The sequence below is a fragment of the Squalius cephalus genome (genome assembly GCF_949319135.1).
Source record: "Squalius cephalus genome assembly, chromosome: 10".
Lineage (NCBI taxonomy): Eukaryota > Metazoa > Chordata > Actinopteri > Cypriniformes > Leuciscidae > Squalius > Squalius cephalus.
Genome location: NC_137131.1, coordinates 38,347,169 through 38,361,974, shown reverse-complemented (window position 1 = coordinate 38,361,974; position 14,806 = coordinate 38,347,169). Strand labels below are relative to the sequence as shown.

The window sequence follows — 14,806 nt, the reverse complement described above, 5'->3', positions numbered from 1 at the left end:
TCCTTTTCTTTTATGATAATCCATTTCAATCGGAGTACATCATTTAATACGGAAGAAATTATCTGTTGCTTCTTCCTTTTCATCATGTCTCCTTTTGTGTCAAATGGGTTTGGCACGAATGAGGGCGAGTAAATAATGACAAAACTTTGATGTTTGTGTTAATTATCCTTTTCATTTATTGTTTGAACTGAAGCGGCAGAATTAGTTTACAGTGACATTGTCAGTAGAATTTTGCTGTAGTTGACATAGATAACAAGAACGAAACTGATAAACCAGCAAGACGTTCTCAGTGCTCAGTACTAGCTGCAAACCCCAAAGGCAACATTCTCGATCCTCACTTAACAGACAAAGAGGGAGCTGTCAGTGTCATTTCGTATAAATTAAGACACAAGGTTTAACTTGTCTTCTAGAAGCTGTAGCTAGAGAGGACAAAAAACACGGTCTTTAGAGTGGATTAATGGAAGCTGTTGAAGTGAAGTGCTTACATGTTTAATTGATGAAACAGCTCTGCTGACTCTGAAGACTTTGAGGGAAAGACAAAAGGAGGGGACAAGGAGTTCAAAGCAAAAGAACATGGTGAGAAACAGATCGATAAACCACAGAAAGAAACAGATCGATAAACCACCGAAAGAGGGAGAAATAAAAGAGGAAAGAGAGATGGTAGCTGAAGTGGCGGGCCTGTCTGTTTCCTAAGGAAATCATGTGAACATCGTCGACACAGACGTTTTGTGGCAGCTGGGAATGCAGTCAAATCCAAAGCTTCTAGCAGAAAAGTAGAGCACCAAAAAATGCAAGCACTTAGTGATGTTGAAAACCCTCTACTGTCTACAGTCGGTGTCAGACTGTCAGTCAAAAAATAAACCATACAAGCACCACCGAATGCAGAATGATCCGAACATTCTGGCAAAGGTGTCATGAAAACAAATACAATCGGATGAAGTACTGCAAATCATGTAATCAGCAACAATATTACAATATAAAACTATTGGATATAGTATATAGGATGTATAGTCATTGACAATATGTATAAATGTACATATCTGCACGGATGAGCCAAAACTTTATGACCACCTGCCTAATATGCTGTTGGTCCTCTGTGTGCTGCCAAAACAGTGCCGACCCGTCGAGGTAAGGACTCCTGAAGGTGTCCTGTGTTTTTAGGCACAATGACATTAGCAGATTCTTCAAGTCATGTCAGTTGCGAGGTGGATCAACCATGGATTGAACTTGTTGGTCCAGCACATCCTAAAGATGCTCAATTGGATTGAGATCTGGGAAATTTGGAGGCCAGGGCAACACCGTGAAATGTTCCTTCCTGAACAATGTGTGCAGTGTGGCAGGGTGCGTTATCCTGCTGAAAGAGGCCACTTCCACCAGGGAACGCCATTGTCATGAAGGGGTGGACTTGGTCTGTAACAAGGTTTAGGTAGGTGGCACATGTCAAATTGACGTCCACATGAATAGCCGGACCCAGGGTTTCCCAGCTGAACATTGCCCAGAGCGTCACACTCCCTCCACCGGCTTGTCATCGTCCCACAGTGCATCCTGGTGCCATCACTTCCCACAGTGATGTAAAAGAAAACGGGACTCATCAGACCAGACGACCTTCTTCCACTGCTCCAAGGTCCAGTTCCAACACTCGTGTGTCCATTGGAGGCACTTACAATGGTGGACAGGGGTCATAGGCTCTCTGATGGCTACGCAGCCAGAGTGTGATGCAAAGTGTGTTGTGACACATTCCTTCTATAACCATCATTACAATTTTGTGTAACTTGTGCCACAGTAGACCTCCTGTATGACTTGGACCAGACGGGATAGCTTTTGTTGTCTTTGTGCATCGATGAGCCTTGGGCGTCCAACACCCTGTCGCCGGTTTGTGGTTTGTCCCTCCTCAGACCACTGTTGGTAAATTCTCACCACTGCTGACTGGGAGAAACCCACAAGCCTCAGATCTTTATTCCCGCCCATTTCTCCTGCATCATAATATTCCCAGACCTTACTTTGTGGCCTTGTTAAAAGATGATCAGTGATATTCGCTTCACCTGTGACTGGTCATAGGTCACACCAACTCAACTACATCATTCACTCATTCACAATGCTACATGGGAGTGGACGGCCACCTCTATCGCACTGATATGTTTACCACAGTTCTCTGATTACTGGATATTTCTTTTTAACATTATGGCTATGCAGTTCTTAACACGGAATTTGCAAAGTTGAAATACCTGAAGTACCAGACTTCTGACTTCAATAGATGCATCTACCATTGATAACATCATGGTAGTTTTGTACTGACATCAAAATCTCTATGTATAAAGGGATGGAATGACTAAAATATCTGGAACCCAACTGTTGCTCAGTACTGTCTAAAGTAAGTAAGGTCAAAAAAATGGGATGGCATTTTTACATCAGATGGGATGATCAGCAGTACTTGAACCACCAACTGTTATTTTACCCAAAAACTTGGCAAAAGTGTCTAAATACAAAATGAAGGTGCAGCAGGGAGCCAGAAGATTTGTGCACAAGGACAAATTAACTTTAATTATGGTATTTGATAAAGGTCAAATTAAATGAAGAGAAGCATTGTGAAAATACATCTTGCAGAAATTTGATTTCTCAGAGGATGCCTGAGCCAAAAAAGCAGTCTGTAATTTGCTCTGTAATTTTTATTGAGGTTGTGTGAAGAAAAAGACAGACATGCTTGATTAAGTCATAAAGCATGCCTGCCAAATTTACATAACCCTGTCTTGTCTGACACTGTACCTTACTGAAAAGACCAGAGGCCAAGTGCATAAACATAGCCATAATGTTAACACTATCTAGCAGTTACCCAAGGAGCAATCAGTCTTAATGTTCAGATTCAAATAGCTAGCTTACTGTATGTCTTAAAAAGTTATGACCAGTCTTAAAGAGAAAAACTTGTAAGAGTATAGCTGTTTATGTAACCAGCTATAGCTTAATCAACATAAGTGTGCATGCTGGTCAAAGCTGGTTATTTTGGTGCTGGTCTAGCTGTTAGACTTGGCTGGTGAAGCTGGTTGACCAAACAAATCTAGCTTCTTGGTTAAGGAACCTGGTGGGTTCCCAATAACACCATATAGTTATGATTAGTCTTTTCTGCAGGATGGTGCCCCTGGAACAACTAGTTTGCAGAGCAGGACCTTATCACACCACCAACAGTACTGGACATTTCACCGGCAGTGCAAAGCCCCAGGCGTTGGCCCACTTCTCTTCTGCCAAACCAATTCTCTCGCTGGACTGGGTACTTATAATATACCGTACAGTCCATAATGACATAGAACAATATTAATAATTCATTATACACTTCATGTGCCAAGGGCTTTTTGGAAAAGGAGCACGGTCATCGTTTCTAGAGAGAAATGGTAAAAGTAAAGAATTGCTACGGTAAGATACTACTGTAATATATGAAAAGTAATAGTTCGACCAAAAGAAATGAAAATTCTGTCATCATTGATTCACCCTCACATCATTCCAAATCAGGATGTTTTTCTATCTTCTGTGGAACTCAAAAGCAGCTCATTACGAAAATCTTTCCAATACAACAAAATCATGTTGTTGTTAAACTGTCAAACAAGCTGTCAAACACAAAATCAATCAATCAATCAATCAATCAATCAATCAATCAATCAATCAATCAATCAATCAATCAATCAATCAATCAATCAATCAATCAATCAACTGTCAATTTTAAAGTGCCCCTATTATGCTATTTTAAAGGTTTTTAATTTTGTTTTGGAGGTCTCCTACAATAGGTCTACATGCATCCAAGGTCAAAGAACACTTTAATTTTCTCATATTATACATTGAAGCATCACCTGTTTTCTCATAGTGTCTAAAACAGTTGGATCAAGGATCCGGTCTCTCCAAACCCTTCCTTTCCGAGAGCCTACTTTGCTGTGATTGGTCAGATGGCCCAGTCTGTTGTGATTATTCTACCGCTAAAAGCGCATATCAGAAACGAACCATATCTGAATTTCAGCTCCGGAAGCTTCCTCAGCACTTGATATACAGTGATATGAACAGTATGGTTTTACCATATCAATTCGAGCCTGTGCCCTCATCCACTTGATTCAAGCATAATTTCTTTCTTTTGGGAGGCAATAACTCCATTTATTGTGCATTTTTATCTTTGAAACTTTGCAGTGCCTTTCCTTACACCACAGCTCATGTTTTGCATTTGCTTTTCGCATTTTTGTTTTAACCTTCTGCTAAATTTCTTATTTGCTGTTCCACGGAAAAAAAACCAAGTAGCCTACTGGTAATTCGGATTTGGAACAACATAAGAGTGATTAAATGACGACAGAAATGAAGAAAAATTTAAACATCAGCTTATCAAGAAATGATGCACTTCTTCAACACACACTAACAGTTTGCTCAGTAGACTTTCCATTTCGTCCTGAGACTGGCAGCCCGCTTAGGATCTTTTCCAGGTGACATGCTCGAGGATACAGGCGAGGCGAATACACCCTGCTCTGTTTTCATAGCGTTACCATGGCATCAGTATGACAGCTGATGCACTCACGCTCCTGCTAATCCAATGCAGATCACAAATAGACCGCACCACATCACAGATCACATTCATTTCCACATGCTGTTAGGCAAATTTTTAGCTGTCGTTTGAATACACCAAACTGAGATTCCAGTACCAGTGTGTTTGCATTTATCTTTTCTGCGCATAATGTGTGTCCACTGTTATTCCTTTCATCTAGTTGCTCTTTTCTCTTGCCCTTTTTGTGGGTTTTACACTCTGTCATTTCTGATTTCTGGGATTTTGTCCTTCTGTCTTTCTGCGGGCATCTCTCCAAGTACCATATAGAGAAACTGGGTTAGCATCATCCCTCTATATCTCTCTACCACCACCAGCTCTTCTTTTCCCTTCATGCTTTATTCTCTTCTTTAAACTCAACATGAAATCTAATTTGACCCCATTTATTTTCCTAAAGAATCTTTTTAGTCCCGTTGTGGATTATTCATCAGTGCACGTTACTGCGAGGAAAAAACAAATGCTTGTCTTTGTAATCATTCATCAAAATGTAATAACGCTCTTCCTCTGAAATGCCTTTCCTTGGTGATGCAGGTCTAAAATACAGAGTGCTATTCGTTAGCATTCCCATCTCAATGGAAGTTGCTCGGCTAGGGCAGGACACGATTTGAAATCTGCCAAATTTTGGGTGCATATACAGCCATGTGTCTTGAGCCGTAAACGCCAAATGACTAATCTCTTTGCAGCTGCAGAAAAATGACAGCATGACAACACTTTTTGGCTGATGGCACCACAGGACTGCACAAAAACCCTTAGTGATTAACCTGACCTGTGAAATCAAAGTCCTTCAAAACAAACAGAGTACTGGTAAAATATATGCTTTAATAAAATAAAATATTAAATATTTCTTAAAAAAAAACAAAAACAAAAAAAACAACAACTCTTAGCTGATGTCACCTACCCTTTTATTTTTCAACCACTCACCTGCAACCACCTGACTCCTTTCTGGTAACGCCCACTTTTTACGACCCAATCATTTCCCATTCAAAATAAAAGTCCCATTTTTTTCTCACTCAATTTCCCTTTTCACAACACTGATAGTGATGTCAGGCATGATAAATTTAGTATATAGTTTTTTTATTTATTTTAAATTCATACATTTTTGATTAATGTACATTACCTTTCAAAAGTTTAGGGTCAGTAAGATTATTTGAACGTTTTAAAATACGTCTCTTATGCTCATCAAGGATGAATTTATTTGACGAAAAATACAGTAAAAAGAGTAATATTGGGAAATATTATTACAATTTACAACAACTGTTTTCTATTTTAACACTTTTTAAAATTTCTATTTATTTATGTGATTGTAAAGCTGAATTTTCATGAAAGTTGAATGTCACATGATCCTTCAGAAATCATTGTAATATGCTTAGTTATTAAAAAACATTTCATATTATTATTATGTTGTTGTTTCTTTTGTGGAAACCATACTATGTTTTTTTTCAAGATACTTAGAAAAATAATTTTTGAAATAGAAGTCTTTACTGTCACTTCATTGTAATGTGTATTCCCTGAAAAAAGTATTAATTTCTTTAAAACAACATTTTACAAAACCCAAACTTTCCTATGGTACTGTAATTATTAATTTCTTTATTTTTAATTAATTCAACTTTATTATCCACCAATGTGGAAATATTTCTTTGCCTTCTCATAAAACATAATTTCATAATCTCATAATTTTTTTTGTGTGCAATTAATGCATTTTGTAATCTTATTTTAATGCATTTACAGTTTCAATTTAGCCTTTTCTCTTTACAAACATTTCCTTTTTTTTGTTAATGAATATATTGTTTGCTGCTAGTTTTAGTTATTCATTAATCATATTGATTTGAGTGACTCTTTTCTATTGTAAACTCAAATACATATTTTCCTGCTTACTGTGCACACTTCCTGCTTTTTTGCTACCTTTTTTTTTGTTGCTTTCTTGCTACCTAGCAACCTTGTAGAATCGCCCTTTCGTGATGCTATCTGCTGCCACACTTTTCATGTGAAGGTCACAGGAGTGCACGATGCTTGGGTTGAGTCCTGACACAAGTCATGTGAAAAGGCCTTCATGTTCTCCATTTTTCACATTTCCATCCACAAACAGTCCCCGTTTCTTTCTTTCCTCTAGCACATCTCTCGCTCCATGCCCACATGGCCAACTCCCAGTGTTCCCGAGGCTGAGTAGGAGTGTTAAACAAAAGCTGATGCCTTAATCTAAGGCTTACTAAGATTAGGCTGTGGATCGTCTCCACAGAGAGAGGTTAAACACATCCGCTGGGCATTGCTGTACACTTACAAGAGCGGATGACACAGATCTCAATAAGAATATCATCTTTATGTGTGTATGTGAGTCTCTCTCTCTTCTACCGTTCCTCTTTTTACACCCTATTCTCCCCAATAATGTTTTCCTATTTCACTGCCATGCCCAAACACTTATTAGAGAAGTAAAGTGGATCATTTCAGGATTGATGATGCCCCATTAAAACTCATCTCATTTGTCTTTCAAAAAAAGTTTGTTTTTTAGATTTTACACTAAGGTAAAAACCTGTTAACTGGTTAGGTGAAATACTGCAATAAATCGAATGGGACATTTCATGTCATTTTACAATAAAATCCAGTTAAATGTACAGTATTTGGAAGTGAAAAAGAACAGCTTATAGTTTACAGTGAAAAAACATGTAAATTGGCATTCCCAGAATTCTGTGTGGTGTGTGCCATCTCATATTTGACAGTTTTTCGTTGAATTAACTGTTACTTCTAGATTTTTCTTCTCAGTAATGGACATTAGGGTTTCATGTTACATCTTATGTTGTCAAATTAATGTTTATTTTATTATATTAGTCATGTGACCATGAAGGTGTTTTTATTTGTCAAGTCAAGTCATCTTCATTTATATAGCGCTTTTAACAATGTAGATTGTTCCAAATCGGCTTTACATTGATAATAGGAAATTAAAGTAACAGAGATTGTTTTGGCTTTATAGCAGCTCTTGAATAAAGTTATTGTCCAGCTAAATTTAGTTTTGATTGATTCACTTCCGTCACAACGATCATTAGTTATTAACTTAGGGCCGCTTACACGACACTGTTTTAACAGAAATCTCTTAAGTTCTCTCTACGCAAACTTCAAAAACGCGAACCAGTCAGAACGCTGATGGTGTGCACATGCGTATTACGAGTTCAGTCTATAGGGATGCGCATTTGAATACATGTGCGCAGGCGAGTAGTCATTCCCTACAAACCAACCCTCAACAAACAAATTGTCTGGCCTTAAAATGTATAATACTGAATTTTTATCGCTTCCGCGTACGTGAACCGGAATTATCCCGACAACGCTTTATCTGTAGAGATGTAAAGGGAGAGGTATTTGTGTGCATGTCACTAAAGTGCACCTTCTATACATTAGTATTATCTCTGCTCATGACATTACATCAGTTAGTAAAATGTACATTCAAAAATCTAAATTTTTGCTACCATATTTTATTCATATTTTATAACCCCCATACCCAAGTATATAGTGAGAACATTATCCCCTCTCACATGAATAATTATACAGCAATTAGTTCCGATCAGTACCGGGAAGTTTCACTGTTTGTATTACTCCAACAGTTCCCAGCGTTCCCCTCTTTCTCTCTCTCTCTCTCTCTCTCTCTCTTATCATGTGAGCATCCTCAGACAAACAGAATGAGGTCACAGAAACACACTTATGGCAAACCCGCATTACTGGCATATAGGAGCACACAGTCCCCAAACATCCATCATGAAAACAGAGTAGTGGCATCAGCCAGCTGCAGCTTCTCACTGGATGAAGCTGTAAACCTCTGCTGGGTCAGAGCTCGCTTCAGATCAAAGACACAGACTGTACCGGAGCTGCCATATTTACCAGAAAAACAGACTGCCAAAAACTCAGATAGCAGCATGAATATTTTAAGGTGTATTTGTTAGCATTTGTAGACTTCATTAAACGGAATAGTGTCATTATTTACTCACCCTTATGTTGTTCCAAACCTTCATGCTGTTCCTGGAACCATGCAAAACACAGATTTTTTTTTTTTTTTTTTTTTTAAACAAAGAGGTGGTCTGATTTTAAGTGGCTGTTTACTGGCCGCACAATCTAAGGTTTTAATTAGTCTGTATTAGGGTCAAAAGTTGGTTCAAATCACTAACCCTGTATGAGAAACAATAACAATGATGCATTTATCAACAGACACCGCTGATACAAAGCAAAATGATTTTTTAATTGAAGAAGTGGGACAGCTGCCAAAAGCGTTTTTCAATAAATACACTGGCATTAAAGGGTTAGTTCACCCAAAAATGAAAATTCTGTCAGTAATTACTCACCCTCATGTTGTTCCAACCCCGTAAGACACAAATGAAGATATTTTTGATGAAATCTGAGTGCTGGATCACTTCTCCATAGGCTTCTAGGTGACCGAAACTTGCTGGCCCAGAAAAGTTATTAAAGAGATATATAGTCCAAGTGACTACCGTGGCTCAATCTTAAGATTGACGTCAGACGCATCACACACATGACCAGCGTCGGCCAATAGTGAGCCTACGTGGTGACGTGCAACACAGACGCGCTGCGCAAAAACACTACGTGAACCAACTCGAGGCCCAGATAGAAGGAAATGAATAGTGGAATAAAGTCGTTATTTTTGTTTGTTTTTGCGCACAAAAATGTATTCTCGTCGCTTTATAAACTTAAGATTGAGCCACTGTAGTCACTTGGACTATATTAACGATCTCTTTAATACTTTTCTGGGCCAGCAAGTTTCGGTCACCTAGAAGCCTATGGAGAAGTGATCCAGCACTCAGATTTCATCAAAAATATCTTAATTTGTGTTCCGAAGATGAACGAAGGTCTTACGCGGTTGGAACAACATGAGGGTGAGTAATTACTGACAGAATTTTCATTTTTGGGTGAACTAACCCTTTAAGAGTGCTTTGAAATAATTTCAACCCAGGCTTGTTGGAAAAATGTATCTGTGGCGCAAAGTTACTTTTAAAAGTAATGCATTACAATATTGCATTACTCTCTGAAAAAGTAACTAATTGCATTATAAAGTTTCTCTCACCTGGGCTGGGCTTGCTTGTTCTATTTCTATGTTTTTTGAAAATGTAAACTCCAAAAGAGAAATGAATAAGCCTCAGGCTGAAAGAAAATGCCAAGTCACACAAACCTTTCAGCTGTGCTGCCATTCTGGATTGACGAAGAATCGGATACAGGAGAAGAGAGTTCGTACATCAGCAATAAAGCCATTTTTGCTTATTAGTATGGTTGAATTGGATCATCAGCAGGGGCGGCAGCAAAGACATTGGACACATAAAGTGAGATTAAATACATAAAGTATTTTTGTGTAATTTAACTATAGCAGGTTTGTGTAATATTCTTAGTTTGCATTTCACAGTTTTTATTTATTTTGAGGAATACTGAATCTGTTTTTTGTGCGTGTGAGATGAGTAAATGCCTGCTCACATTTAGTCTAGAACTACAATAAGCATCATGTTCACACAGCGCACACAACGCCTCTGCACTTACTCACGATTTCTCTCAGTAAGGGTACAGGAGAGCTGTCAGTCAATAAATGGGAAAACAAAGGAACCTGCGTTATACTTATTTGAAAAAGTAACTCATATTTTGTTGTAAACTTAAAAGGAATGCGTGACATGTCTTTACTACTTAGGCTACTTGAAAAAAGGTAATCTGATTACGTAACTTTTAACGCATTTCCACTAACACTAAACGCGAACATGGCAACGTTTCATTACTTTGGCTATTGTACATATCGCAGTAGTTCGGAATAATCTTGAGATAAACATACATTTGCTAAAGCAACCATGCTATTTTAGCTTGCTTCTGGAAGTATTTGAGCTCTTTTATCTTTTTTTATTTCTCTGTTAATTGTCTACTACAAAGGTGGACATTCAAAGAAGACTTGGAATATATATAATGTTGTTAAGCTAATTTATTGTGATTTTGTTGTTATATTCAGAGCTTGACGGCCCTTTACTCTTATTGTATGGAAAAGATCCGCCTGGACATTCTGTTTTTGTGTTCGACAGAAGAAAATCATATGGGTTTGGAATAACATAAATAAATGTTGAAATATTTTTCAATTTTGGTGAACTATTTCTTTTATAGAATTTAAGGCATTGTGAACTGAACATTACTCCCCCGTTAATGAGACGACAGTTTTCGTCCCTAATGACTTCCATTGTATTTTTTGTAAATTCAATGGAAGTCAATGGAAATCAAAACACTTTGGTCACCAACATTCTTTAAAATATCTTATTTTGTGTTTAGCAGAAGAAAGAAATGCATACAGGTTTGGAGTGATGATGACAGAATTTTCATTTTTTAGATGGACTATACCTATAAACTAGCTGTACTGAAAAGGAACTGACCCCAATCCAGTACTCAGTGGCACTCCATTTTTTAGGTAACACAAACATCTATGACTGCTGAGAATTAGAGGGCCACTTGACATCTTTAGATGTGGAGCGTGTCTCAATAATTAAGCCCTTCAGCGGGGTTCAAACGCATGTTTACAGCACGAAAATCTGCGTTGTTTAAGGCGCTAGAATTGACGGGAGAGTTTTTTCACGATCAACGTTTCCAGATTCAACTCTCAGCAAAAGATAGAAAGCACTAACCGCCCACACACACTCCAAGAACCCACATATTCACACACGTGCACACTCATGCACGCACACACACAGGGCGCAGATGCAAACGCTCACTATCCTCAAGACAAAGAGATAAAGGCAGTTACACACAAAGAGAGCATGCTCACACATTCACACACATGTTGAGAAAAAGAAGCCTTTCTCTGTGAAACATTTTTTCGAATGCAAAAACAAATTTGAATGTCCCATTTATAAGTGAAATATGACCTGAACATTTCATGATTCACCCCTTTATATGCTCACACAGACACCTGTACATTACCTTTTTTCTACCTGTACATTACATTTTATTACATAAAAATAATTAAAATAAAATAAAACGCACATCACAGAATACACACGGCAAAAGATGTAAGCACTAAAATAATTTCTTACTGTTTTCAGACTTCACACTCACACACAGATTAGACACGCATGGCAAGAAAACACACAGCTTTGCCCAAATGAAACCTCAGGTGACTCTCAGCCCGCAGAGGGAGCCTCAGGTGTCCCTGTGCACACTGCTGTCATCTTCCATGTGAAGGAAGAAAAGAGCTTTCTTTCACCTTCTGCTCTCATTTGCACAGATGAGGAACGTGTATGTGTGCGTGTGCAGTGTGTGTATAAATACTCAAAAGTGAAGAAAGCCCCTCTGATGTCTGATACTGTGGTATCAGACCATCTGTTTCTGTGATGTTGGGTGAGAGACACATTAATTTACCCTTCCTCTGAAAATGAATCATTTGACACCGCTGGGAAATCTGTATTTTTTCCTGGCTAGTTGAATCGAGACTTGTGTTGACCTCATCTAGCTTACATTTATTACACCGCACCACACTGTAGATATCTGACCTTGTTAATGTCACTTTTGTTTGGTCTGACCTAAATAACAATGACATGACATCCCAACCCTGTCATCCAAACCGGAGACAGAGCAGGCCCAAAGCACGCTCTCTACACAAGTACATGGACTACCATTTAAAGGTTTGAGGTCAAGATCTTTAAAAAATGTTTTTTTTTACTTTTATTCAGCAAGGATGCATTACATGTATCAAAAGTGACAGTAAAAACGTTAATACATAGTTACAAAAAAAATCTATTTCAAATTGGTGGTGTTCTTTTCCTGTTCACCAAAGAATCCTGAAAGAAAAGATTATCACATTTTTCACAAAAATATTAAGCAGCGCGACTGTTTTACTGTTTTAACATTGATAATAATAAGAAATGTTTCTTGAGCAGCAAATCAGCATATTAGAATGATTTCTGAAGGATCATGTGACACTGAAGACTGGAGTAATGATGCTGAAAATTCAGCTTTGTCATCACAGGAATGAATTACATTTTAAAATATATTAAAATAGAAAATGATTTTAAATTGTAATAATACTTCACAACATTACTATTTTACTGTATTTTTGATCAAATAAATGCAGCCTTGGTAGGCAAAAGAGATGGTGTAGTCACATTAGTGAAATTTTATAGGAAAAAATGGTTTTCAAATTGTTACTTTTGGGGGGCGGGGGTCTACTGTCCATTATCAAGTGTAGCGATGCATCAAGAACCGCTCATACAGAATTCACTTTCAAACCAATAAGCCACTTTCTGCTGGTCAACACGCCAAATGTGTTCAACAACTTGAAACCAATGCGAAATCTTTCACCGAACGGGAAATTCCTGATCACATGGATTACAATTAAAAATGTTGGATTTATCCCTTCCCTACCCTGCTGAAAAAAGCTTAAATTCCAACAAAATTCCAAAATGGTCTCAAGTATAGTTTTAGATGAATAATTCTAGTCTGTAACTGACACAACCTGGTTACGCTGTTTTTGTTGCAGGTAAACCAGCCTGACCGGTGTGACTTTGCAAGGTGACCAACCACAACCAGCATGAATGTGCCCAAAACAAACCAATAACTAAACTAATATTAAATGCAACTTCTTCTTAAGTGTTACCAATTGAACCAGTTAAAGGGATAGTTCACCCAAAAAAGAAAATTCTGTCATCATTTACTCACTCTCATGTAGTACCAAACCCATTAGACTTCCGTTCATCTTCGGAACACAAATGAAGATATTTTGAATTAAATCTGAGAGCTTTCTGACCCTCCATTGATACGCAACTACCACTTTGACACTTCAAAAAGAGATCGTAAAACTAATCCATATGAATTGAGCGGTTTAGTCCAAATTTTCTGAAGACACTCGATCGCTTTATATGATGACAAGATTGAATTGAGGCTTTTATTCACATATAAACATTGATCAGCGAATATAAACAGAAGCTCAACCAAACCTGCTTGACGCACAAAAACAAACCTCTTGCAGAAGCTCAAACGCACTGCGTAACACAAGAATGAACCTTATTGGTTCTTGCTGAAGCTCAAACGCACTGCGTAACACAAGAATGAACCTTATTGGTTCTTGCTGAAGCTCAAACGCACTGCGTAACACAAGAATGAACCTTATTGGTTCTTGATGAAGCTCAAACGCACTGCGTAACATGAGAATGAACCAATGGTTCTCGCACGTCAAGTGAACATGCTTGAGCTTCTGTTTACCACAACTGATGAGTGAGTTGATCAATGTTTGTGAATTAAATTAAATTAAATCTGTTCATCATATAAAGCGAAAATTTTAACTAAACCGCTCAATTCATATGGATTAGTTTTACGATCTCTTTATGAACTTTTTGAAGCGTCAAAGTGGTAGTTGCGTAGCTGGCAATAGAGGGACAGAAATCGCTTCGATTTTAAAAATATCTTCCTTTGTGTTCCGAAGATGAACGAAAGTCTTACAGGTTTGGAGCGACATGAGGGTGAGTAAATGATGACAGAATTAAACATTTTGGGTGAACTATCCCTTTAGGATAATCTAGGCTGATAGTGATAATTCTTATTTATATCACAATCATTTCTCTTACATTGCATTGAGATTAAAAAGCAAGCATGGAGCCATTTGTCTACAGGATTTCAATATCAACTCAATAGCTTCTACACATACATTTTATAGCTACTGTATATACTTATAATGTATGTAAACAGTTGTCTTATTATTATGTATGTTTATGTTTCTCCTAAGACATTACTTTAAAAGCAAATTTTCTCATTTCATGATCCAGATTGTTAACAAATGGCAAATAAGTTAGATAAATATCCAATGTATATAAGATCACAACACATTCCCACTCAAACACACTCATTAACGATCCCACACTGACGTACACACACGTGTGGCACCTCAGAGAAGTGTGAGTTTATGAATGGCAGTAAAACTCTTACGGTGACAGTAGGGATGGCGGTGACCAGAGAATACACCAGCACCGGGGGAGCTTTGCTGTCGTCTTCAGGTCCTGGATACGGCTTGGAGAAGGCTTTATCGAAGCAGAAGAATCCTTGAACGTGCACTGGGAATGTGTCCGTATACTCAAAGTAGTATGCCAGGAGAACCGTTCCTGCCATGATCACCAGCTGGAAATAGAACATGATTCCAGTTTAGAATAGAAAATCCGTTCTAATAGGTGGATGGTGGGGTTCTGGAATAAAACACAAGCTGCAGTCGGAATCTGCGGCTGAGTGAAGGAATAAAAA

At 37.9% G+C, this 14,806-nt stretch overlaps 1 protein-coding gene across 9 annotated transcripts in view; it reads right to left on the bottom strand.

Annotated features, from left to right (window-relative positions):
• plppr2b (phospholipid phosphatase related 2b) overlaps nt 1-14,806 on the bottom strand; it is a 156,922-nt gene that overhangs the window by 11,169 nt on the left and 130,947 nt on the right. For all 9 annotated transcript variants that reach the window (XM_079882710.1, XM_079882711.1, XM_079882715.1 and 6 more), the window contains one exon: nt 14,498-14,686. In XM_079882710.1, coding sequence (XP_079738836.1) covers nt 14,498-14,686 — 189 coding nt within the window. The remainder of the gene's footprint in view (nt 1-14,497; nt 14,687-14,806) is intronic.